Source organism: Chiroxiphia lanceolata, chromosome 3, assembly GCF_009829145.1.
Source record: "Chiroxiphia lanceolata isolate bChiLan1 chromosome 3, bChiLan1.pri, whole genome shotgun sequence".
Classification (NCBI taxonomy): domain Eukaryota; kingdom Metazoa; phylum Chordata; class Aves; order Passeriformes; family Pipridae; genus Chiroxiphia; species Chiroxiphia lanceolata.
In genome coordinates, this window is record NC_045639.1 from 36479849 (window position 1) to 36504878 (window position 25030).

The following is a 25030-nucleotide window of genomic DNA, read 5'->3' on the forward strand; positions in this document are numbered from 1 at the left end:
ATAATCTTTCTGTTTAAAAAGAGCATCTCTCTTTAATCCTGTCATTAGAGGTCACTTTGAAAAAGGCTGATGAGTAGTCATCAATACAACTTTCCTGAAGACCAACATAAGTCATCACTGTTTGCCAAATTACTTCATTAATTGTCAAAACTCTGCCATAACTCCAGAAAAAAAGGTGCTTCTTACTTATCTAGTGAATCAGCTCAATACATGAATGTTCCCTAGGGGCTCTCACTAGTACAGCACTGCAATTCCAGAAGAAAATTGCTGTTAAATATTATATCAATGCTCCTTCTCCCGTGCTTTATATGTGATTTGAAAGCTGTTGTGCATGGACAGAATATAACAAGTTAAAGTTCTCTTGTGCTGTGGGAGAGTTCAAAGGGAGAAGACTTGAATGTATGAACAACTTAAGGATTAGAGTTTACCAGTCTGGGTCCAAAATATACTTTCTAAGAGTTACACTTTTAAAAATTGTTTCACTGTTCAGAGCTCTAAGGAAAAAAAAAATCATAAAACTGTAGTCAGGTACTTGCATGAATATTGTTGCTAGCTCTATTCTGTTCTTTATCCAAAATACTTTAGGTGACTGTTATGATAGTTAAAAGCTATAGAAGGCAAGAGGCAGTAAGTAATTATGCATAGATGGGGGAAGTGCTGACATAATTGACCTTAAAATTACCATAGATGTCCTATTAGAAACACTGTTCAATCAGTGTGTTTAAATGTGTCCTCTTCGATATTATTGGTAGTCTTCTGTAAGTTTTCCAGTAGTACCATCTGGACCATGGCACAGTGTTGTGTTACCTGGTGTACTTGTGTCAGGTGCAAAGCATGGTGTTTGTGGCAAGTGTTGCCTTCCAGCACTTTGATAGTGGTTTTGGCTAGTGGGAGTCACTTGTTTGATTTATTGATGTTTCAAGCTTGTGTCTAGTCCAATGTCAGCTAGCAGATAGCTAGCTGACTTTTTCCCTTCCAAATTACTATTTTCAGACACTCAAAACTATTGCAAAAGGGTGTTTCCAAAGAATGTTTATCAAACAGCCCCCAGATGAGCAATACTTCCAGCTGCCTTTGCTATCTAATAACACCTCTGTGTGTGTGTCACTGATTCTGTTCACATTTGCCAGGATAGGTGTGTTTAGAATAGGTTCTTGTGTGTAGTACTGATCAACCTATCTAAAGTGAATATGCAGATTCTTGGGTGTGGTGCTTACACTGAGAAGGATTTTAAGGGCTACTTAATATTCTTTAGCAAGCTGAAGGAAAAAACCTTTTTTTTCTTAAAAAAATAGATCTGAGCAGCTTATCACTGTAAAACATTTCAAAAGTAGTGTTTCATAGGGAATGTTTATTGGAATTAGGCTTCTAGAAAATCAGGTAAATACGGGATTGTTTTACAAGGATTGCTGTCACTCTAACAGTACTAGTTGATGAATTGGTTTCTTAGGTGTGCACCTTTCTGTCATATGTCCTGTATACTTAGCTTTTCTACATGTTGAATAGCGTGGATATTCAAGATTACCAGCTACCGGTAGGGATCATATGCTTTTTCACGAAAGCAATTTAAGCATACTGTACCAGTACAGCTGGAATAATGCCTTTTAAAACAGCTTATGTATTGGTTATCCTACAAACAGGTTTTGCTTAAAATATTATAGACTGGTAAAGCTCATGCACCTGATCTTACTTTCAATATTCTACTTGAAAGACTCTAAAATAATACTATAATTCAATAGTGTCAGGATTATGTAAGAAGAAAAAAAGCTGCTGTCTCTTAATAGGATTTTTAGTTGTTCTCCATCAGAGCTCAACTAAGAAGTCCCTAAACTAAATCCATGTACTGAAATCATAGAAACATAGAATGGTTTGAGTTGGAAGGGAACCTTAAAGACTATCTAGTTCCAACTCCCCTGCCATTGTCAGGGACAAGCTTTCCACTAGACTAGTTGCTCAGAGCCCCAGCCTGGTCTTAGACACTTCCAGGGATGGGGCATCCACCAGTTCTCTGGGCACACTGTTCCAGTGCCTCACCACCCTCACAGTAACGAGTTTTCTTCCTAATACCTAATCTAACCTACCCCCTTTCAGTGTAAACCATTCCCTCTTGTCCTATTGCTACGTGGTCTTGTCAGAAGTCCCTCTCCAGCTCTCTTGTAGGTCTCCTGCAGGTAGTGGGAGGCTTTAGTAATGTCACCCAAAGCATTCTCTTCTCCAGGCTGAACAAGCACTGCTCTCTCAACCCTGTGTTCACAGGAGAGATTTGGCAAAACTGATCATCTTCATGGCCCAACTCCGGACTTGCTCCAACATGTTCATGTCATGTTGGGACACATGGCATAGTTCACACTTGTTATTCATGGTGACTTTCATGCTGTGTCCTCAGATAAATGAAAAGAAATATTTACTTTCCAATCCAACTGGCACCCTTCTCAGCTGGATATGTGCAGAAGCTTTAAAAACAAACAGCCCCCCAACCAAACCAGCAACTCTTCAATAGTACTAGGAAGCTTTCATGGCTGAGGTGTTTTTCCTATTCTGTTTTGGTTTGTTTCTTTTTGCATGAAGACTATGATTAGAGCAGCTATTTCTAAGATGCCCAACTTCCTATTTTCATGAATTGTTGAACTGATATTGTTGTGGGGAAAAAAATAGGTGTTTGGTTTTCCTTTCACTTTGAGCAAGGTCGTGTTTTCCGTGTTACCAGCACAAGTGTTGTGTCACCTGGTGGCAGTCTTCCTTCAGCATTGCTGGCAACAGTGTAGGCTGCAATTGGGAATCTTGAAAAACTGGAGGACTGGGTCCAATGATGAGACCAACTACCCTGTCTTTGGTGTGTTTCAAAGTCTTGAGCAGCAGCAGTGGTCCTAGGTATTGACTCCAAGGTAGAGTCAAAAGTTAAGGAAGGACAGCTTGTATTTATATTACTTTCTGTTAAAAGGTTCATGCTCCTGGCAGTTTGAACAGTTGTAGAAATTGAATTAGAGACACAATTAACATTATAATTTGGTACATCTTGGGCTGCTGAACAGTGCAGATTCTTTTGGTCCCAAAAAATCCTTTGGGAAAGGAAAGAACTGTTCCAAATACTGTGCTGAGAAATACAGGAAAAAAATAACTGAAGAAAAGGAGAAGGGTCACACAAACAATGCTTTTAACTTTTTAGTGATAAGAAGGTTGCTGAAGCAGAAAATCCAATTTTGGAAACCTCAAAGTGTGCTTAAACTGCAGTTCTGTACCTTGATAGAGATGCACAAATAAATGGTGCTGTAATTGAAGCAAAATGTGCTTGGGACTTCACAAGTAGTGGCTGTGTTAGCATCTAGATAGGAGGTATAGTGTGTTGTTACTGGCTCTTAGTGGTCTTGTTTTGGTTGCTGCTTTGTGCTAGATGGAGAATTTGGTTCTTGTCCTACCTACTAATTTTCTGTGATGAAATGAGCTCCAGTCCTGGAGACTATTTTCTAATGTAAGGAAAACCTAAAGAGAATGGTTTGGCTTTTTTTTTTTTTTTTTTAAAAGTCGCTCTCTTCTAAGTGAGCTGTATTAGAACTTAAAGGGAGAAGTCTGTTTATATTTTACCTAAATAGCCTAGTAATAACCTAATCTAGAGAGATTTCATTGTTAAATAAGCACAAGTTAAGCATTATGCACATTAACTTCATTAAGTTCCTAGCGCTGGTGTAATATTAAAAACTGATTTTTTTTTCTAATATTTTTTCTAATACTTTCCAACAATATACTGTCAGTTCACACAATTTGAATATTAGATGTTACAGCCTCTGGGGCAATAAGCATCTGCTTTTCTCTTGTGTTTCTTTGATTTGGTGTCCTCGGTATGTTCTGGGATTATGCTGTGCTAAGAAAATGTTCAGGTAACTAGCAAATACCTTCTGGCATGAATTCCAGAATGAAAAGATTTAAAATAACAAAATGTTGGGATATTCTAGATTGTGCCTATTGAAATGAGAAGCTTGCAGTGTGTGGGGATTCTGCTGTGTGTAACTGAACTTGAATGATGTGCATGGGGTTATAATTAGAAATGAACACAACATTTATCTTCCTCTTTGGTAATTCTGTATTTAAGAAAATAATATGCACAGTTGTTGGTTGGATGGAAATCAAGAATTTCACTGATTAATGTTAGAGTATTATGAATTTATTTTTTTTAATTATACATGTTTTTCCTAGTAAGTGTTTAAACTGACAGAGGCAGGAGGTTTTGCAGAGAAGAAAAAGGTTCTTAAGAGACTTGAGACAGTCTTACTTGGGTACAAAATCTTGATTCTCCTTTTCTGTCAGGTGATCTGAGAGTTTACAATGCTGTGTCTGGTATTGTAACATCCTGTGAGATGCAGCAGTGAAAAAGGAAAATTTTCACAAACATGTTTTTGGGAAGACACGAGTGGGTCTTCTGTGTGTGTGGTGGTTGCTTTGTTTTGGTGGGGTTTTTTTCCTTCATGTATTAGGTCAGTGGGCTTAGACCACTCTTAAAACAGCTATATCTGAGCATGGAAACAGTGGAAGCAGAGGGAGAGAACACAAAAATTTATGAGGCAGGTTCAGTGGGTCTATGTTTTGACCTGGAAGGCTCTCTTCTGGTCCTACCTATGTGGCCTGTCCTGAACTGTTTTGTGAGGTTTTTTGGGCTTTTTTTTTTTCCCCTCAAAAGGGCTTCTCTGCTTGTGTTTTTTATGAGGTATTTGTGTCTTTGCTGTCCTTCAGAAAGTGTCTTTTGCATAATTTTGGAATAAAATATTGCATTGCAGTACCATGCAAGCAAAGTCGAGTCTGTTAGGCATTGCTGACTATATCATGCTATTTCATTGTATTGATTCCCTTTACTTCTTAATTAGTTTTTCTGGTTTTTCTATACCTGCACAATATTATTTCTCTTCCTCTGGCAAAGTCTAGGCTGCCTGATGTCCTTCACAGCCTGCATTCTGAATTCTGCTACCATTCTGCAGAATGGGAAGAAAGCATCCTAGTAAATAAGCTCTTTGTTCAGAGTGCTACTGGGGCCTTCTTGTACCTCTCAGATATAAGAAGTCATCATTTCCTCTCTATCCTTTTGTGCAATCCATCTATTTGAAGCTGAATGCAGAGTTGCCTTGGCCCTCATGAGTGAGTATTTTGGCCATGCACGGGTGTTGGCTCAGCTGAAGGAAGTCGTTGTGCAGGGCAAAAGGCAGAAGGAGCCACTGCTACGTGTATGTGTATATTCCAGACTGAGCAACAGCATCTTTTGGTCTTGCTGCACACTTTTCCTCTCTGTTGTTTGCACACAGGTGTTTCAGTTTTTCTCTCCCATTTATGGGAGAGAACTTCTGTTGCTTGGGTACCTATAAGTTACTGAGATGTGGTAAACTGATCATTTTATTTAGTTAACTAAGGAGTATGCCAGCCTCAGAAACTACTTGTATGTCTTAATTTCCCTCTGGCAAAAGCTTTATGCAAGGTATTGAAGATCATTTGAGCATGAACTTTGTTTAACTAATAGTGAAAATAAATTCCACAGTTAGTTCTCCATTAATAATGTTTAAACAGTTGAATCAAAGTTAGTTTGAATGACCTAACTGGTCCCATTTAGTTTAGTTTGAGGGAGAAGAAGTGAGGAATCCAGATGGAAAGCAAAGAAGCTGGGAGCAACTTCATCAATTTACAGCTGGAGTTATCCTCAGAGGCAATAGTTGCCTGCATTAACATCAGTTTTCTGGAGGAGTGAAAAAACAACCCAAAACAAAGTCAAACCTCATAACCTAACAACAACCTCCCCTTCACCTGACCACTAGTAGAACTCTGGAGTTCAAATTTCTGTTATTAGAATTGTTTACCAAACCCATGTTGAGGCAATGTCTGAGCACCAACATGTGTACATTTCACTGCAAGTTCACTGTAAAGTGTGCAGTGTGAACCATTATTTTAATATATTACAATTCATAGGCTTGCACTTCTGTGGTTAGGGTAGCGCTTACTTGTAAATCAGCAGAAGAATTTTTAAAACTGAGTTCATGACATGCTGTTATTTTAATGGTCTCCTAAAGTAGCATTTAAAATTAAAAATATTTTTCAAAATGGCACATTTTGCCAGAATGACATCCAAAGCAGGGCGTGGACTGACTTAGTATTCTACCAGATAGCTGCTATCAATAGCACTTTTGGGATTGAATCTTTTCCTGTTGTTGGCATCATAATATTATAAACAACTAAATTCTGAGATTCAAATTTGAGTCTAGTCTGAAAATAAGCTTTTGGAAACCTTAAGGTATTAGTATGGCCTAAGAGTGTGTTCAGAAGGTGATTCATCGCACATTTTCTACATTAGTCTCTGCAAAATCTCTTAAAGTAGAATGCTCACAGTAAACATGCAGAAGTAAATACAACTACCTTCTAGATGAATCATGAATGCTTTTGTGTGAGTAGTTCAAGGTTTAAAAGGTAAAATGCCATTTTTATTCTGTTAACAGTGGGGTATTTTTCAGTGAGCATGGAACCAACACAAGTTTGCATCACTCAGCAGTGCAAAGAAGAAATCTTGACACCACCAAAAGTCAGGAGCTATGTTCTCGTGATTAGCAGAGTCAGAGGCTGCATGCTGTACACCTTATTCAAGCACATGTGACTGCTGAACTTTAAGTTACCATATCTGAATGGCACCAGTAGCTTGGCAGACTTTGATACTAAGAATTTATTGTTGATCATGATCTAATCTCTACAATGACCATTTTTTCTTTATTTGACATTCCTGACACTAGAGAGCCATTTTTTTTTTAGATTGAGAAACAAAACATTAACTCATTCAGCTTGTAGAGAATTTCAAATGAATTTACTAATCTTAGTATTGCTTATGGGTTAGTCCAGTTTATTTATGCTGCAGTGGGAGACTTTGGACTTGTCTTCCCATTTGTAAATTACTAGTACCTCAGTAGTTCAGTGTTGTACTTAGACCTATCTGCTGAATTTTTGTCTAAAGTGCTTCGGTGTTCATGTTAAACTGATATTAACTAGACTGATAATAACAGTGGATCTAATAGAAAGGAACAGTTTGAAGGAATCTGATGTGGAAGAAGGTAACTACCACATTCAGCAGATGTACTTAACTATAAATGCTACTTTAGTGCATAACTGTTCTTCACCAGGAAAGGTTTTGCTTAGATTTTCAAACACTGAGTAGAAAACCAACGTCTCTTGTTACTTAGAAAAACTACTATATGACTTAGAGTTCTCAGAATAATATCTAGTTTTGGAGTAACTTGTAGTAGCTGAGGAATATCAGCACTGCATTTCAAAAATAGTTGTAAATGGTCTACCTGCTAATGTAGCTAGCTAACATCCTTTGAAATGAAAGATACATTTGTAGAGTGGTAGATTGTGAAATAATCTCTCTTAGAGCTACCACTGAGTAGAAAAAAATGGAAGCAAGAGGAGGAGGATTACTCCTGAACATTTATTATTTTCTTAAAAGAATAAACTTGAAAGGCCTGGTTTTTGTTTGCATTCAGTATGTTTCACATGTCATGAATCAAAAATTTGTCATTCTCTGCTTGAGTCAGATCACTTGCAGTGAAATTCTACATCCAGAAATCTTTACAGCTGCTTCCAGATAATGTTCACTACATGGAAAAAACCTATGACATGTGTGTTTATGTACTGGCACAAATGTTTGATATCTACAACTATTATCTATTTGTATTGTCAGATACGGCTTTATGTATTGGATTTGTGCTTTGTAAACATTGTAGAAGTAGTGAGTAGCTGTTGAGTTCATTGCTTAGAAAAGATCTTATGTGAGACAATATTCTGGAATATTTCAGATTTAGAGTTCCATGGATTAATACTTCATATAATTTGTCTTCTTATCATATAATGCTTTTCTTCAGTTTGTCTTGTGCTGAAAAGCAGCTTAGTTTAAAAGTCTTTCAGGTTTCCTTTCTTTGAAACAGTTTGTTTATTTCTGGTGCAAGGTGCCTGTAAAGGATGTTCCTGTGGTTATGACAGACAGAACCATTTTGTATGTAACCTTAACTTGCACAAATGACAGGGTCACAAGAGAGTATAAGCTTATTTTCAGAAGTACAATAAACAAGATCTGGGGATATTTGGTAACTGTTTTGTAATCTTTTTAGTTTCATAAGCCTTTCTTGACCCTCTTTAAGACTTGGTCACAAGCTTCTTTTGGTATTTTAGACATATTTCACACTTAATACTTTCTCTGTCGTAATGAAAAGACCTAGAAATGTTAAGTGTTAGTTTGATGTAAATGGTTTCTGGTAACTTACAAAACCACAAAGTCATAGTTGCTTCTAGATTCTCTCCATAAACAAAACACTTAAGGTAACAATTACTTGTACTGTTACAGAACCTCTCTCATCACACAGTAGGTATAGAATGAACCAGTTAACTTTGCTGGTTACTGTTCATACAAAAGCACTCAAAAGACTGAAGCCAAAATTCAGAACAACAAGCCTGCATGTTGCCAAACAGCTAGACTTATCTTTCCCAATGACTGGATGGTTTTATAGAGTTTAGTTGGGGATTTGTTTTTTTTTACTTTGCTAAGGTTGCAGTTCCACTTTCAACACTTTCCGTAACTGTAACAGGAAGCTAATGAAACTGATGATGGCTTTCAGAAATGACTACATGTTCTAGAATATTCATGCTTCTGTCCAATAATTTTTAGAAACATTTTAATCTTATTCCAAGCTTTTGTACCTTTGATGAACCAAAACACTGTGCAAAGTCTATATGGCAGATAATACTGATGTTGAAATTGTCCGGTTTGACAGAAAAAGTTTGGCTGACTTCCTGAGAAAAGGAAATCTCTGAAAGATCTTTTATCAGTAACAGAAATGAAAATGTGGAATTGGAGCTGGAACAAGTTTATTCCATCTTTATACTATGTTCATTTGCCTTTAGTGTCAGAAACTATTAACACTTTTTTTTCTCTCCTCTCTCCCTCCCACTCAGGGAGGCAATAATGCAGGGCATACTGTTGTTGTGGATGCTGTGGAGTATGACTTTCACCTTCTGCCAAGTGGGATCATCAATCCAAGAGTCACTGCATTCATTGGTAAGTGGACATCTCTAAAAGATAGAGTACTGTAGTTACAGTCTTCTGACATTAAAATAATGTATCTGAGGACATAGAGGATAAGGATTCTTTTTCTTCCGTTTTTCATAGGCTTGAACTGTTCCACTATCATCCTAATGCTGCCCTAACTCATTTGTGAAGTTTGGATTATGGAAACTTCTTGTATTGTCTTAGATAGTTCAGCTTTGTTCTTGTCTATCGATACAAACAACTAGCTGCCCAGGATATCTTCATTCTCCCACTCCCTCTTATTTTCTCTACCAATTATTTATTTTATTCTCCCATTACCTCCTCTCTGTTTAAATCTTTAGACCTGCTAAGGACCTACTGGTACTTTTTGAAACATAGATCTTTCCTCTTCTATCCATTGAATTGTGAAATGAGTGTTGACTCCAAAAGACTTCATCACTGTAGAGTTCTTACCAAGAAGTCCTCTCAGGAGAGTACATTAGAACTTCAGGGCAGTGGCAGTACTAGGTGATGTCAGGATCTATGATCTGTTTTCTTCATGAAAGGGGATTCAGTCTGTTGTCCCTACAAAACTACTTACTCCCCTCCTTGTCTTGGAATCCTGTTTCCAATCCTGCATGTGGTTGTTGTTTTTTTTTTTTCTTTGGATTGCTTGTATGACCAACCTTAATAATGCTACATAGCCCATACAATTTCCTTTTAAAAATGAAGATAAATATAAAATGTGTACACAGCATTATAACTGTATATGTGCTTGAGTGCTGTTTCACTAAGAAGGTGGATCTCTGGGTCACTAAAGGCTATGACCTCACAACACTTTCATCTTGCTTTTTTGATATCCACAACTCCTGTCCCTTACACAGTCTACTTGTCCAAGTTAGGACTCTATTGCCATGCTCTTCCTGTCCCTCATTGCTTTGAGACTGTAGTCTTGCCTGTCAGCTTGGTACATGTGCCACGAGCAAGTGGTCATTGACAGTACTGACTGTTTGCTAAACAGTAGCTCCAGAGTCTCTCTCACAAGTTACTCAATTCATAGACAGTGCAGGTGTAGTGACTGTATACTCTGTCATCACTAGCTCTGTACTTGATGGGATTTGGTGGTTAATTGCCTCTTTTCAGCTGTTATATTGTGACTTGCTAATGGCATAGTTTTGGATCAACTTGCCTTTCCTAATACTTCTATAGAAACTGAGTCAATGGGCATGGAAGTAGATTCCTGCTGATGAAGGGGAGTTTGGGATTGTTAACTGTTTCTAGTTTTGAGGGCTGAGGCAGATAGTACTTCTGTTCTTTTTTGATATGTTACTGTGTTATGTTTCTTAAGGAGATTATTGCTTGAAAGCAGTAAAAAAGGATGTGTTTAAAGTCTCTTTTTGGGGAAAAAAAAACAACTTAGGATTCCAGTGAAAGAGCTTATGGATTCAAAAAATGGCAAGGGCAAAATAATTGGAGTATTATAATAAAGTATTCCCATTGATTAGGACTGCACCATGAAGGCTATAGTGAAGAAGTATTTTTATGCTTAGAATGCTTTTATCTTTGTGAAATTAGGTGATATACAAATAGTTTTGAAGGGCAGGTCCCTTTTTTACGTAGATGTTACACTGGTAGCTTTCAATCTACTGAGTTTGCCATGATCTTAAGATGGTTCAGTTTTGCCATATGGGAATGCTCCTCCTTAGGCACTCAGTGATGCTGGTTCATTGTATGAGGTAGTAGTCTTTTTCTGAGCAATGTGATGGCTGTAGGAAGGTGAGCTTGCTTTGGACAGATCTTTTTCCTCAGTTATTTTTGCTAGTTTGTTAACAACCCCAGATCTATATACAAAATATCTCGTCTCTGTTGCAGAAGGAACACAGCCTGAGGGGATGCTAGTGTTTATAATGATCATAGAAATGTGCTAAGCTTTTAAAAACAAGAGAGTTATACAGTGAAGTATAAAGCAGGAAGTTAATTTTAGATAAGAGGAAGTTGCATTTCAGACTGTCCCACGATTTTGTTACTGTTCTCCTTTAAATTGAAAGTTTAGTTGAGTTTATTAAAAAGATTCAGTGCCTGTAGAAAGGAGTAAATCTGTCTTCTGGACAAATTCCTAAGAAAAAAAATTGTGTTATCTTGAAAGTTTAAAAACTTAAGTAAAATACTCTGCACGCAAAACATGAAGTGTTTTTGAGCTGTTTGAAATATTTTTTCCCATCCTCAACAGTGCATTAAATTAATGTAATGTAATGGTTTTCTTCAGGAAATGGCGTTGTAATTCATTTGCCAGGACTCTTTGAAGAAGCTGAAAAAAACTTAAAGAAAGGCAAAGGTGAGAAAATTTTAAGATACTACCTTTAAAATAGTTTGTGGGGCATTCTTCAAAAAATTTAGATGGAGGATGCCTCTGTTGAGGTGATATACAATGTATTTTTCCATAACTCCCTTTAGCTGCTGCATACTGACAGGAGTCTTGCTAGAAGTTTCATGGCCCTCATGGGAAGACAGATAAAAGAAGTCTCTGTACAGTGTCAGAATATATTCTAAATATAAATTATCTACAGACATTTTTCTTTGCTTAAAAAAGTGAATTTAAGAAGTGAAACAACTTCAAGTGTGTTAATCTGTTCATAGTTGTTTTATCTCTTACAATATTGGTGTACACTTTGACCTTGTTAATGTAAACAAGTGCTGTGGTAATCACTTCTTGATTCAGAACTCAGTTTTTGGATACTTTGTGTTATGTCTATTGCTGCGCTTGGCAGCAGTCTACTGTAAATGAGGTAAAGCAGTGCTCTAGATTATTCAAAATCAAAAAAGCTACTAATTGTTTGCTAGAATTGAGGAATTAGTAGAATAGCTTGAATTCTTCTTCAGAATAAGCCTGATTTTCTCAGCTTTACAGGTTGATGCCAGGTTTTAATTACTGAAATTACTTTTTTTTTTCACTCTGCAATGTGATTGCTCAGTCTTTAAATAGATTGACTGAAGACTAAACATGAAAAGCATTTATACTTTATACATCAGAAGACAAAAACGCTATACAAAACATAATTTGAACTATTTAATTTTGTCTTTTAAGGGCTAGAAGGCTGGGAGAAAAGACTAATAATTTCAGACAGGGCTCATATTGGTAAGTTCCTGTTTGGGGTTTGGTTTTCTGTTGATTTTTTTTTTTTAATTAATCTCTGGTTTCTCTGAACTTTCTGTGGCAGTAAAAGTGTGACCCTTTTTAGCCATCTCTTTACATAGGTCTGTACTTTTCTTTGGATTAAGTCTCTGTGGCCTGCTTTGGTTTATTGAAGGTCCTAGAAAAAACTGTTCCTCACTCAGGACTCTCCCAGTTTTATATTCTAGTGACTCTTTAATCCTATTCCATAAGCATCACCTAGTCAGGAAAGCAGGTTCACTTTGTAAGTCAAAGATTAGAAGCATAGAGCAGTCAAAAAGCATTCAGAAGTTAATTGACTGAAGGATTCATTTACCCTTTTGGTGCAAATACAGTGTTGCTTACAGCAACTTTTTTGTTGGGAAACCACATGACCAGGTTTGACTTCAAACTAGTGATCTCCCTACCAAGGAAATTGCCACATGCTTCTGAAAGGAGATTTTATGGTAAGGACTCTGTAGGGATGGAGAGAATGACTGCCTTCCTCACAAGGCGCTCATCAGTCGAGCACTGATTCCAGGCTATGCTCCAAACAGCACTGCAGTTCAGAGCCTGGAGTAAAATAGTGTTTAGAGTCCAATCCACTAATGCAGAGCTTCAGAGACTCTTCCTGTACCACTCCTAACACATCTTTATTATGTGGATTCATCCTTTAAATTAGTTCTTTGGATATTTTAACATTATTGCTGCTCTGGTAGTAATTTTCTGAAGATGCAAACTGTTGAGGACTGTATGAGATAAAAGCTTATAACACCGAAAAAAGGTTTTGCTTTTGGTTTTGCTTTCTTTGGTTTTTTTTTTGTGTTGTTTTCTTAAACAACGCTGGAGTAACTTAGTGAGTGAACATGTTATTTCACTGTAAATGTTTTTACTTTGGAGTAACTAATGAGTTTGGAATAGTTAGTAACTGTATCTAAGTTACCAATATCTTTTCTGATGGTAGAATTCACTGTAGGTGAATTACTTGGAACTTGCTTGATTATTAGAAAAACTTTTTTCTGTGGTGATTATATTACAATGGCAATACTGGAAAGTTTTTATCACTACACAAACTGTGAGTAAAAAGGATTAGTAACTGACTGTCACTCATAATCATTCAGCCTCTTAACAGAAATGAACTTTCAGAATGCCTCTGTTTGGAAAGTTTTGATGGCAATCTGAAGATCTGTTGTCAAGATAAAAATGTCTTCTCTAAAAGGGCTGTTATTGATCTGTGAATAATTAGTTTATAACAAAGGATCAACCAAAGATAGGTTCAAGCTGCTGGGCATAACATAATCCTTTACAATACGGGAATGTGTGGAAATAAACACAAAAACAAATTAATAAGGCAAACAGGAAAACCACACTTGCAGGGAGACTAGAGTACTTATTAAATGAATCTGTTTCTTGTAAGTTTTCAGTCTTTCCTGTGTAATGTGTACATTAGTTTTTGACTTTCAGGAGGATAGCACTTAAGAAAACTAAGCTAGCTTCTGTTCATTTGTATACTGTGCACAGATGTTTGTGTTTGACATGAGTCTTGTAAGATTTGGGATTTTGGTTGGGATTTTTTTGGCTTTTATGGTAGACAAAGACTTGATGCAAGAAACACTTATCATAATATTTGTAATTAATAACAATGTAATGCATTAAAAAAAAATCAGGTCTTATGAAGATGACCTCTGTTATCATAACAGATGTTGGTGGGAGCTTTTGTTATTTCCAAATGTGTTTTAATTGATGTTGTCTAAAACATAAAAGTAAAATGGTTTAAGAAGTCTTTAGAATAAGTGAGAATGTTCACTTTAAATTCCCACCTAAATTTCACCAGTATGACCTTTTTTTACTGCAATCTGTTTCCAGGATTTTTTTTCTACTGCATGTTTTTTTTTAATCCATATAATTTTTTGGGCTACTACAAAGCAGAAATGGCTTAGTTATTCTGTGGGATGTGTCTACTCAGTCTGCAAGTATTCTACAAAATAAACACTTTAAAGAAAGTATCTCAAAAACCTTAGAACTCTTCCATGTGAAAAAATGTAACTTGTAAAAGAGGAGGAAAAAAACTCTTCTCATTTTATTTGCCTCTCTTCATTGTGTATATTATTTTTCCACATTGATAAAAAAATAGACTGGAGTTGATTTGAAGAAATCAATAATGATATAGTAATTTGTTTCACACAAATTTTCAACTTACTTATTTTCTTAGTGTTTGATTTCCACCAAGCTGCTGATGGCATCCAAGAACAACAGAGGCAGGAACAAGCAGGAAAGAAGTAGGTAGTTTTATTTTGTCAAATGTGGGATGACTTAGTGCAAACATGACTTAATGCATTGAATATCCATTATTGTTTGAGTTAAAAAAATATTAATTATCCATATAACTCTTCAGTGTGGAAAATGCAGGGATCATTTCTTACACTTTTGTCTTCCAGGGGCTAGTGAAAGATTATATTCTTAATTAAAGAGTTTTATCTTGATATTTTGTCTTACGAAAAAGTTCCTAATTCTTAATTTGCCTTATAAAAAGAGTTCCCGCTTCCAAATATTTTATTTACTGGAGGTATTAGTTTCTGTAAAAATATATTTCTTGTTATGAAGATTCAAGGACACTTCTGTCATCTCCAAATAACTGAAAGGTCTCTCGTATAACTAATTTAGTATCTCATAATGCTTTATTGTTAGAAGTGCAAGTAAATGTTCACATTGTCTACTACAGGCTGCTACTGATTTTCTGAAGCTGTTGAAGCTTTCAGAAACTATCTGCTATGTTTTTAACTTGTGCTTTCTAAGTAGCTCCCAAGTTCTTGGGGTTGGGGAAAAAGCTGGCAGAATTAACAGTGACCTGTCTACAGCTGGAAAGTAACGGTAGCACTATAAACTTCTCAGATACCTGTGAACTTAGACAAACTTGCAAAAAGAGATATTGTGTGGATGAAAAGTAGTTCCAACATCCTTACCTGTAAAAGGTATCCTCTACGACAATAACCTTTAAGAGAGTGTCTGGTTTGAGTGTATCTTACTTCACACGGGCTGCTATGGAGTGATAATTGTCAGTTGTTTTTACACTGGGTCATTTTCACTCTTGACTTTGCTGTACCAGCTGTCTCCTTACCTGTTATTTTAGGAATTAAAAAGCAAACAGGAAGAACACACACACACGTATATATGTATATGGAAGAATATACTTTTTTTAATGAGTCAGTATGTGTGTATCAGCTGTTCTTGAGTATTGATGGAGTGAAAGCCAAAATTGCTGTATGGCAATATTTGCAATTAAAAATACTGTGGGTCAATGAGCTACTTGAGAGAAGGCACTACTTTGTTGGTTAGTGTTATTGATTGTCAGGGAAAGCCCAATTAGGTTTTTCTTTAAACACAGGAAAAAAAAGCTGCATTCAAAGCTAAAAAACTCAAGTCACTTTTAAAAATTCTGTATTTCTTCTTTCTGTGAAGTTCTTCTGCAACAATCATACAGTTTTCAAACTTGTTAAAACTACTCTCTATTGCCTCCTAAATTTTAAGGCTGTCTATATGACTGTAGTGGGGAGAGTAGTACTGCAGTCTGGCTAAGAACAGGCTATCATGGATTATCAAAAGATTGTCTCCTGTTTATTGGGGGTGAGGAATTGAAATAGCCTGCTGTTATGTCTTAATGTGGATTTGACTGCATAGCATATCTGGTGTTTAAATTCTTGTGTGTCTAACACTTTGAACATTGTAAGAGGTAAGTTTTACTTTTTATTTTAACTGAATGCTTTTACCTGTTCAGATGTAGCTCAAAACCATTCACAAGTAAGGCTCATGTAGTTTTCGTTGCAGAAAGGTTATAGAAAAGGTGATCTAATACAGTATCTTCTGCTTATACAATTGTTATGACTTCTGTAAATACAGTCTTCTGACAGCTTAACTTTTTTATTAATTGATACGTCTTAATGAAACAAAATAAATGGAAACTACTCCTCCTTAAAAAGATTCTCTGTGGAGGGTATGAATTGGGGTGGAGGCTAGAGTTATTTAATCCACAATATCGTGGCCTGGTTAAATGATACTGTGTAATGCAAAGTTGATTAGAATGTCTGGTTTTTTGGACTGGAGGTAAACATCACTCCCCGAGAATACTTGGGTTTGAGTCTAGTTGAAAGAATTACGGGTATTTTTTACAAAATTATTGTGTTGAATGTAATACAAACTACTAAGGACCTAACTAAAATGAATAATGAGCTGTATTCCTGCTCACTCACATATCAATTGATACTTTTTAACATAAAATCTAGATGTGACCTGTGCCTCCTACTTGAAATGGAGACCCTCTTGAACTGAGGCATGGTATAGTACCTTCAAGGCAGTTGGAAGAAATATGGGTCACTCTGTGTATGCAGAATTTATAATGGAAGAAAATAAGGTTGTGTGTCTGGTCAGAAAAAACAAACCAAAACAGTTAAAACTCAGTGTAAAGCTAAGCTTAGCAATATACAGCAGATTTCTGAAAATGCTGCAGCCATTGCACTTCTTATTAAGTTCCTTAATCTGTTGAGAGTGATGGGGAAGATATTTGATAATCTGCCTGTGACAAGTGCAGGTTGGCTCCATTTTGAAAGCTGTCTAGCAAGACTCTGGCAGAATACACTTTCTGAACTAGTTGTACTTCTCTCACAGTAAATTCAGTGCAAGCAATTTATATATTATGATATCACTGACTTAAGCTGAAAAAGGGTTTTCAGGGAGAGTGGGCAGATAAGGGGGAGAAGGAATTCAGGTTTTCAGAATCAGCTACAGTGGAAAATCCATTCCTAAACCCTTAACATACACAGCATTTAGAGTATCATTGCCACTCTTGGATGCTTGGCAGTGCTTTCTGTTTTTCTGGCTCCAACTCATGTATTTAGAATGAAATGAAATATTTCTTATATACAGACTTGAAATCTGTACTGGTTTTGCTGTTGCTTTATGGAGAACTTCTTTAGGTCTTCAGGACAATGTTTTAGAAGGTGTTTAATTAGTTTCAGTTCTTAGTACTGAAGGATGTTTTCTTTGCATTTGGTTCTTTAAGTATGAAAGTTGGGAATTGTGTACAAATAAATATTTAAGAATTCACTTAAGTATGAAAAGATACTGGTTTAAAACCAGAAGTATGTGTAAGATTAACATATTTGCATGTATAAACAGTGATAGTCTGAAACTAGATTGCATACTGGAAGTATCTTGTTTTAAATGCTTAAAACAAGGTTAAATGCTCACAATTAACAGCATTTTATTTAATGCTAAGGATGTATTGCCTTTCAGGAAAAACCTTAGTTTTATATCAAGAATAACTCCTGTTATTATCTTTTGCAAGTTTGGGAACTACCAAAAAAGGAATTGGTCCAGTATATTCTTCAAAGGCAGCTCGAAGTGGACTCAGGATGTGTGATCTTGTTTCTGATTTTGATGAATTTTCTGAGAGGTAACTTCTGTATTTTAATACACAGTTGTAAGCCTAGTTTTCAGTTTCTGGGTAGTACCCTGTGTAAGCAATTACATCTGGTTCCTCCTAATTTTATTTTTAAATTAAAATTATTTTTAAATATAAAAATAACTTTATAATTTTATCAAATAATATAGTCAATTCTTAGCATGACTTATTATTTTAAATTGTTAAATTACCAAATTATTGCAGATATGTAACCAGTAAAACCTAAGGTTTTGGGGGGTTAAGGCGGAAAACAAACAAGCAAACAAACAAAAACCTTAATGCAGCATTTTTGCCTTCCAGGTTCAAAGTGTTAGCCAATCAGTACAAAGCAATATATCCTACCTTAAAGATAGATATTGAAGGGGAATTGGAAAAGCTCAAGGTAAGCCTGCTTCTGTCTCTTGAATTATGTGATCACTGTGTGCAGCTACTGATACGTAAATCCCTTGGTGACTGATGCTTGTACTTGTGTGAGGAGTTAAAACAGAATACATATCATGGAAAATCGTTATGTATCCATTTTGAAGAGTCTGCTATCCTTAAGGACACTTTTTACACCACTTTATGCAACATTTCAATACTTGGTTTCAAGAGAAATATTGTAAATTTTAAGAAAAAGGCTTGCATATGGAGAACGATTTTTTACTTAATTCCCCTGGCTCAAACATACTGTCTAGGATTAAAAAAACCCGGATTGTAGTTGGGGAAAGTATGTTTCATTGTAAAGCAGAATATTAATTCCTTGTGTCAGAAACTTAAGAACTGAAGTAAATTGTTATTCTAAGTAACAAGCCTTAAGAAAAGAAAAACAACCTATGTCTAGCAATATAAAAAATGTAAGTTGATAGCAGCAAAACTAATGAAGCATGATTATCAGCAAACTAGTCTTGTGGTTAATTACAGTTTCTGATTTGGTGTTTTCCCTGCAATTGGGACAGTTGAGAGATTTCTCACTAGTGTTAACTTCTTTTTGCACTCATCCAAGTTCTTATTTGAAAAAACTGTGAGGTGTCTTACCCTTACACTCAACCTTTTTGTTAATTTTTATAGAAACTTAAAACTATATGAGATTTTTTTTTTACCTTTAGAAAACTTCAACCAAATGTGACACATTGTTTAAAACCATTGAGGTATGTGTGGAACAGGGAGTTATTACATGTTTAATTTTTTCAGAAAATCAGGCCGAAGAAATCATCCTTCTTGTACCCTTAGTTGGCACTAAACTCATTTCTACAGCTCTAGAATAGAATATATGGGAGTTCTTAGCACTTCTGTTTTTCTTACTTAAATAATGCCTGTTGCACATGTTGAGTTGTAGTATTTTTATCAGTGTGTAGACCTAGAAACCTGTTAGTCGAGTACTTCATAATGCTTTATAGTTTACTTAATACACATTAGGATTACAGAATATCTAAAACTCATCGTTAGGGTGGAAACACAACATGTATTTGTAGCTTGAGGAAAATTACTTGTGTTATGCTAATATGCTTCATTCAGTTCTGAAAGACAAAGTGTTATATTTCATGTGAAGTAAATTGTTAGAATGAGAACTTCCACGTGTTCTAATGGGGAAAAAGACTGTGTACCAAGTGATAATCTGAAAATTACTGGCTTCTTGCATCTAGCTGCTCATTGGCATTCAAGCATTTGACCCTTAATTCCAATATGTAACTTTTTTCTTTTACTTACGAATTACAATTTACAATTGTGTGCATTTGTTGGCTTCAGACGACCAGAAGTGAAATTCCCTGGTTTTTGGGGAGAATTTTGAACAATCGGAAATGAAATACCAAACACAGTAAACTATAGTGATTATAGTCATGCTTGAATATTTCTAAAATATTCCAGAAGTTTGGATTTTATTTCTCTACTCCCCTTCCCACCCCTTTTTTCTTTCTTTCCTCCTATGAAGAGCGTACATGTCCATTGTGTAAATCTGAGTCTCATGTTCTTCCTTCCCTTGTTCACATATTATGTCATATTTAGATTTCTTTGTTTGCTTTTCCTTTTCAGAAGGAATATGAGCATTGTTATGAGGGAACAATAGCAATTCTACTCTAGCTGTCTTTATCGTAATGAAATTATACTATACAATAGTCTTTTGTATTATTCAGGGCTACATGGAAAAAGTAAAACCAATGGTAAGGGATGGTGTTTATTTCATGTATGAGGCTTTACATGGACCACCAAAGAAGATCTTAGTAGAAGGTGCAAATGCAGCACTGCTGGACATAGATTTTGGTAGGTATGACCTTTCTGAGACACATGTTGCTATACACTTACGTTGTGAAAGAAAAACACTAAATATAAACTCTCCCATGCTTAGTTGCTTTTATGGCAGAAGTGTTTTGTATTTTGGAAGAACAGTGCTCTGTATGACTAGCAAATAATGAGGGATGGATGAGTGGGTGTGTTATTTAAAATATTTCAAAAAGCTTTAGACTCTCCCAAAAGTAATTATTTGAATAACAGTAAAGATCAGGTGGCTTTTCTTAGAGTGTACCTATTACTTCAGTGTCTGTAATAACTCACAGTTGTATACATCTGTGGAAAACACTTGAGAATAGCCATGGAGAACTTTAAGAGGCAAAGTGTATACGCACGATACTTGACTTTTGGAAAATCAGCTTGCTTTTTTTTTAAAGTCTTTATATAACACTTAGTTTTCCACTGTTTCACAATGTCAGGAAAGGTGTCGATAATTGCTAATGAGGCAAGAGTGAAAAGGTTATCCCAATCAATTTGATATTAAAAATGGTGCAGTTTTTCTTAAAACACTGTGATTTTGCTAATAAAATTAGAAGCTTCTAGATAGAAGCAGCTTCTTATGTTTTATTACATGATTTTGTTTGGTTGTCATTATATTGTAAGAACAGGTAATTTATTATACCTCTGTGTGTGTGTGTGTGTGTGTGTGTGTGTGTATATATATCTCTCTATATATATATCATAGCTTCTATGACTGACTCCTGCATTTTGTCACATTTTTCTTCAGTCTCACTAGCCTTGTAACTGTATCGTTTTTATTGTTAGAAAGATGCTAAAGCCTGAATTGAAGCCTGTAAGGAGTGCTGTCAAACAAATATAAAACTGACGTGCACTCTGCTTTCAACTTACAGGAGTTCTGACACTGGGCATTTTCAAACATACTGAATTTGAAAGCCTCTTCCTTTAAGAGGAAAAGATATGTCTTAGACCAGTCACTCTAAGTGTAAGCGCACCAAGTTTTCCGATGATTATCTGCATATTAGAAGGACACATCCTTTTTTAACAAGTAAAAAAAACAAAGAGGAGAGAATTCTTCAAATATGCTTGTCACAGGGAAATCTTTGATGCAAAACTGAGGTATTTACAGAAAACTCTAGGTGGTTGTTTTTTGTAAGTGGTGAGGATTTTGGATTTCATATAAATAGGAGATGCAAATAATCTGAAACTCCTCAGGTATGTCCGTGATATTTACAGAGTTGCTTGGGTCACTTAGATTTATTTTTTTTTCCGTGCCTGTGCCGTGAGACCCACACACAGAATATCTGCTCTCCTTAGGTAGACACCATCAGTAGATTGGACACTTGGGTTTACAGTAGACGAACCATAGTCAAAAGGTTTGACAATGCCAAATTTGATCATTAAGCATTCTGAATGAGGCTTTTTCTGTGCCTGGTTGCATAAAAGTCTTAATCCTGAAGTGAGTTGTCAGTGAAGTTGGTAAATCCCCAGCCTTGCAGTCCATCACACTTTTCTGGAGCCTGTAATGAAGCTCACGTGTGCATTTGTCTGGGGGTGGGGGTGCAGGTCTGGGGATATGTGGTCTCCTGTTTTAAACACTGAGTGTTTTAACACAATGTAAATATATTAGGCTGGGAGGTAAAAGTGAGTAAGAATTGTCTCATTGACTCTGTTTTTGACCTCTACTTGCTATATTTACCTGTCAGTAAAGAAAACCTCAACTACTTTGTGTTCTAAGAAAGATAAAGACTAATGCTTGCGAACTGCTGTTACATATCACCTGTAAACCTGGGTTTTCCTCTTGAGCTATTTTGAGTTAAGCAAAAGAAGCTAGAGATACCTGAAGCTAATCTGCAAAATGTCACTGAACAGCCTCTGAAGGATTTTGACTTTTTAGAGTTGTCTGTAGTGCTGAAAGAATTCTGTTGCTCTCAGTTCTTTTTATCTTGGTTGTTCCCCTCTTACCCATCTCTGACTCTTATCAAAAGAGAAAAAAAAAGTCTGATGCTTGAGGTAGAAGTTTCTTGATTATGTGCAGTTATTATGAGACTGAAGTATTTGTTCACAATTCAGCTAAGGACTGTCATGCTCTGTTTCATTTTCCATGATTGAAAAAAAAAAAAAAGAGAGAAAAGGTATAAACCTAAGGATTTTGAGATGTTTAACTCTTATCTTTGCGGTCCAGGCTGCATTTTAAATGAGGGATAACTATTTAACTAGAAACAAACTTTTACCACTAATTAACTAGACTACCTTCCAGGAGTCTTCTGTTTTAAATTACTTTTTTTCATTTGATTATGGAAGCAAAGTTGTTCTTGCCAGAACTCTGGGGTTTATTGCAATTTCTTATCCTTATAGTGTGCTGACCAGTATGTAGAGATTGTATTTTATTTTTTCGCCCAGTATTAAAAATGGCAAACCTGTATTCTCTAACCTTTTAATACTATTTTCTTAAGTCTCCACTTAAATTTTTGCATTGTTCTGTTGGTGAGTATATCTTATATAAGATAGCAAGGCATGGTTTTCTGGTGTCTTACTCCAATTTTTTACTTGTATGATCATTCAGAATTGTTATGTAGTCAACTTTCCCCTCTGTACCAGTTGAAGTAAGTGGTAAGATTTCTACCTTTTTCAGTAGAGGTGGACACTGTACATACAAATCTAAGAGCTCGTTGAATGTGTTCTTGACTGCAAAATACATTTATTGTGTGTTCTAGTTTTTAGTGTTGTAAAACCTAGGTAAGTGCAATGCAAGTACTATTTATCACCAGGTTAGATCTTTAAAAAAAACCCAACACCTTAAACCCAAGTTTTAATAAGTTTCTAAAACCATTGAGTTTATTTTTTAATAGGTACATATCCTTTTGTGACTTCATCAAACTGCACAGTTGGAGGTGTGTGTACTGGTCTGGGCATGCCACCACAGAATGTTGGGGAAGTGTATGGAGTTGTGAAAGCATATACAACAAGAGTTGGAATTGGTGCCTTTCCTACAGAACAAGATAATGTGAGTATTATAGCCCTAGATGTGACCTGTGACTGGATGAAATAACTTGTCTCTCTTATGTTAAATCAGAGTTAATGGTTAAATGCAAGTAGATGACTGTGTTTGGATGTCTCAGTCTTCTGATTCTATACTTAGGTTACAGGGCTGCCAAATATGGTTGTAAGTTTCTTAAACCTTTCTGTGGAATAGAAGGCTAGAGCAGGAACAAATTTTGAGAAGTTTGCGTAAAAGGCATTCTCTTGAATTAGGAAGAGCGTTCTGTATTTCTGTTTTCATCTCAACAGACAGCACTGTGAAAATTTTTTAAGGTAATTTACTATATATTATAAAATGTTGTTAAGTAATCACCTGCATGATGTGTTGCAAAGCAAAAAAACCAACACACTTATGTGATAGTCTTACTCTTTGTTAGGAAATTGGAGAATTGCTGCAACTGAGAGGTAAAGAGTTTGGTGTTACCACTGGTAGAAAGAGAAGATGTGGCTGGCTGGACCTCGTCTCACTCCGATACGCCTACATGATTAATGGATTTACTGCGTGAGTATTTTTGACAGCTTTGTTGGCAAACTGACATAAAATCATGAAATGCTGCAGATTACTGTAAATTGTACATATGCTAATTAGTAACATTCAGACTGTTAGTACTGATTTGTTGATTGTTAATTTAAAATAAGATGCAGCCAGGTATTTGCAGAGCCAGTGTTTGATTATTTTGCTGCCTTCGCTGTAGGACAGGAATATTTGGCAGAGAACAGGAACAGACAGCAACAGGCATCATGAAGTGAAACAGTCTCAAATGGATATTGAGACTCAAATGGATATTGGCAACATGCTCATTAAAAATATAAATTATATATTATCATTAGAATTATAACACTTTAAGCTATAGAACAATCACTTCAACTAGAGAATACCTGTTTTTTGATTTTTGCCATTTTCTTGTAGTACTAGATCTAAGGATGCAACAAAAAGGATGTTTAAGGCTTTTCGTTTTATTGTTTTGTTTGGGTGGTTGTTGTTTTTTGGGGATTTTTTTGAAGTCAGACCAGATAGTAGATTAGTGCCACATGAGATTAATTGCAATTTGCAGAAATCAGTGTTATATTTGATTTTTTTGTTGTTGTTGTTTACAATGTGATAAGATTCATGAGTTGTTGAACTTGTTTAACCTGAGTAATGTTTCTTTGTAGATTGGCACTTACCAAATTGGATATTTTGGATGTATTTCCAGAAATCAAAGTTGGCGTTGCATACAAACTAGATGGTGAAATCATACCTCATTTTCCTGGTAAGATTTCTTGTTTAACAATTTTAGATTTTGGTGAAATATAATCTGATACTTTAAGTGCATTTTACTTGTAGAACTTAGGACAGTAATGTGTTACTTCAGTATCTAACCATTAGTGTCTTCCCAGATGCAGCAGGGACATCTGTTACCACACCTGTACCCGTACCCTGAAGACACCTGTACCCAAATACTGTCATTTGTCTGCTAGAAAGATGCAAAGTGCTATATAAAGCTTCTAAAACAGAAATGTTGTTACTACTTTATCCCTTTTCTTTTATACAGCCCGAATCACCTTCAAGCTAAATTAGAAGCTTGATTCATACTCTTAAACCCAGTTATCTTGTTCCCACTATTGTATTGATCCCCATTTTTAGTAGGCCAGGTCTCATTTAAGCATGTTGTGAACCACATGAGAGACATGGTGTTGTTGGAAAGCCACATTTTTCTCTCTGTGTGTTACTTTTATAACAATTCACTTCCTTAAATGGTTCACAGAGCAGCCAAAAACCCATTACACCTATGAAGTGGAAAAGAGGGAAAAGGGGTGGAGGAGGAAACGAACAATTAGTTTAGGTGAAAGCAAGTCTATTTTCTAATGCATGATAGAAACTGTAGCTCCTGAGGGGGACAGTGGTCATTTTAGTGGTCTTTTTTACTTCATCAGTGTACCTGCATGTTAAAATATTCAACTACCACGAGCCAGTGTTTTTAGAGATAATGCATCTTGTTCAGTTTGCAGTAGTAGAGATACTCCAGAAAAAAGGAAGAACATTAGACAGTACGGAAGACAGGGCTTTTTTATTTTTCTAATGTGTGCGTAGATGCTGGTCACAGGTTACAGTTTTTCATATGGTATCATC

General features: G+C 35.8%; 1 protein-coding gene across 1 annotated transcript in view; it reads left to right on the plus strand.

The window, feature by feature from the left end:
- ADSS2 (adenylosuccinate synthase 2) overlaps positions 1–25030 on the plus strand; it is a 38613-nt gene that overhangs the window by 7728 nt on the left and 5855 nt on the right. The window contains exons 2-11 of the mRNA XM_032682558.1: positions 8968–9070; positions 11307–11375; positions 12126–12176; positions 14404–14470; positions 17533–17640; positions 17950–18031; positions 19764–19890; positions 22728–22882; positions 23295–23419; positions 24073–24170. Coding sequence (XP_032538449.1) covers positions 8968–9070; positions 11307–11375; positions 12126–12176; positions 14404–14470; positions 17533–17640; positions 17950–18031; positions 19764–19890; positions 22728–22882; positions 23295–23419; positions 24073–24170 — 985 coding nt within the window. The remainder of the gene's footprint in view (positions 1–8967; positions 9071–11306; positions 11376–12125; positions 12177–14403; positions 14471–17532; positions 17641–17949; positions 18032–19763; positions 19891–22727; positions 22883–23294; positions 23420–24072; positions 24171–25030) is intronic.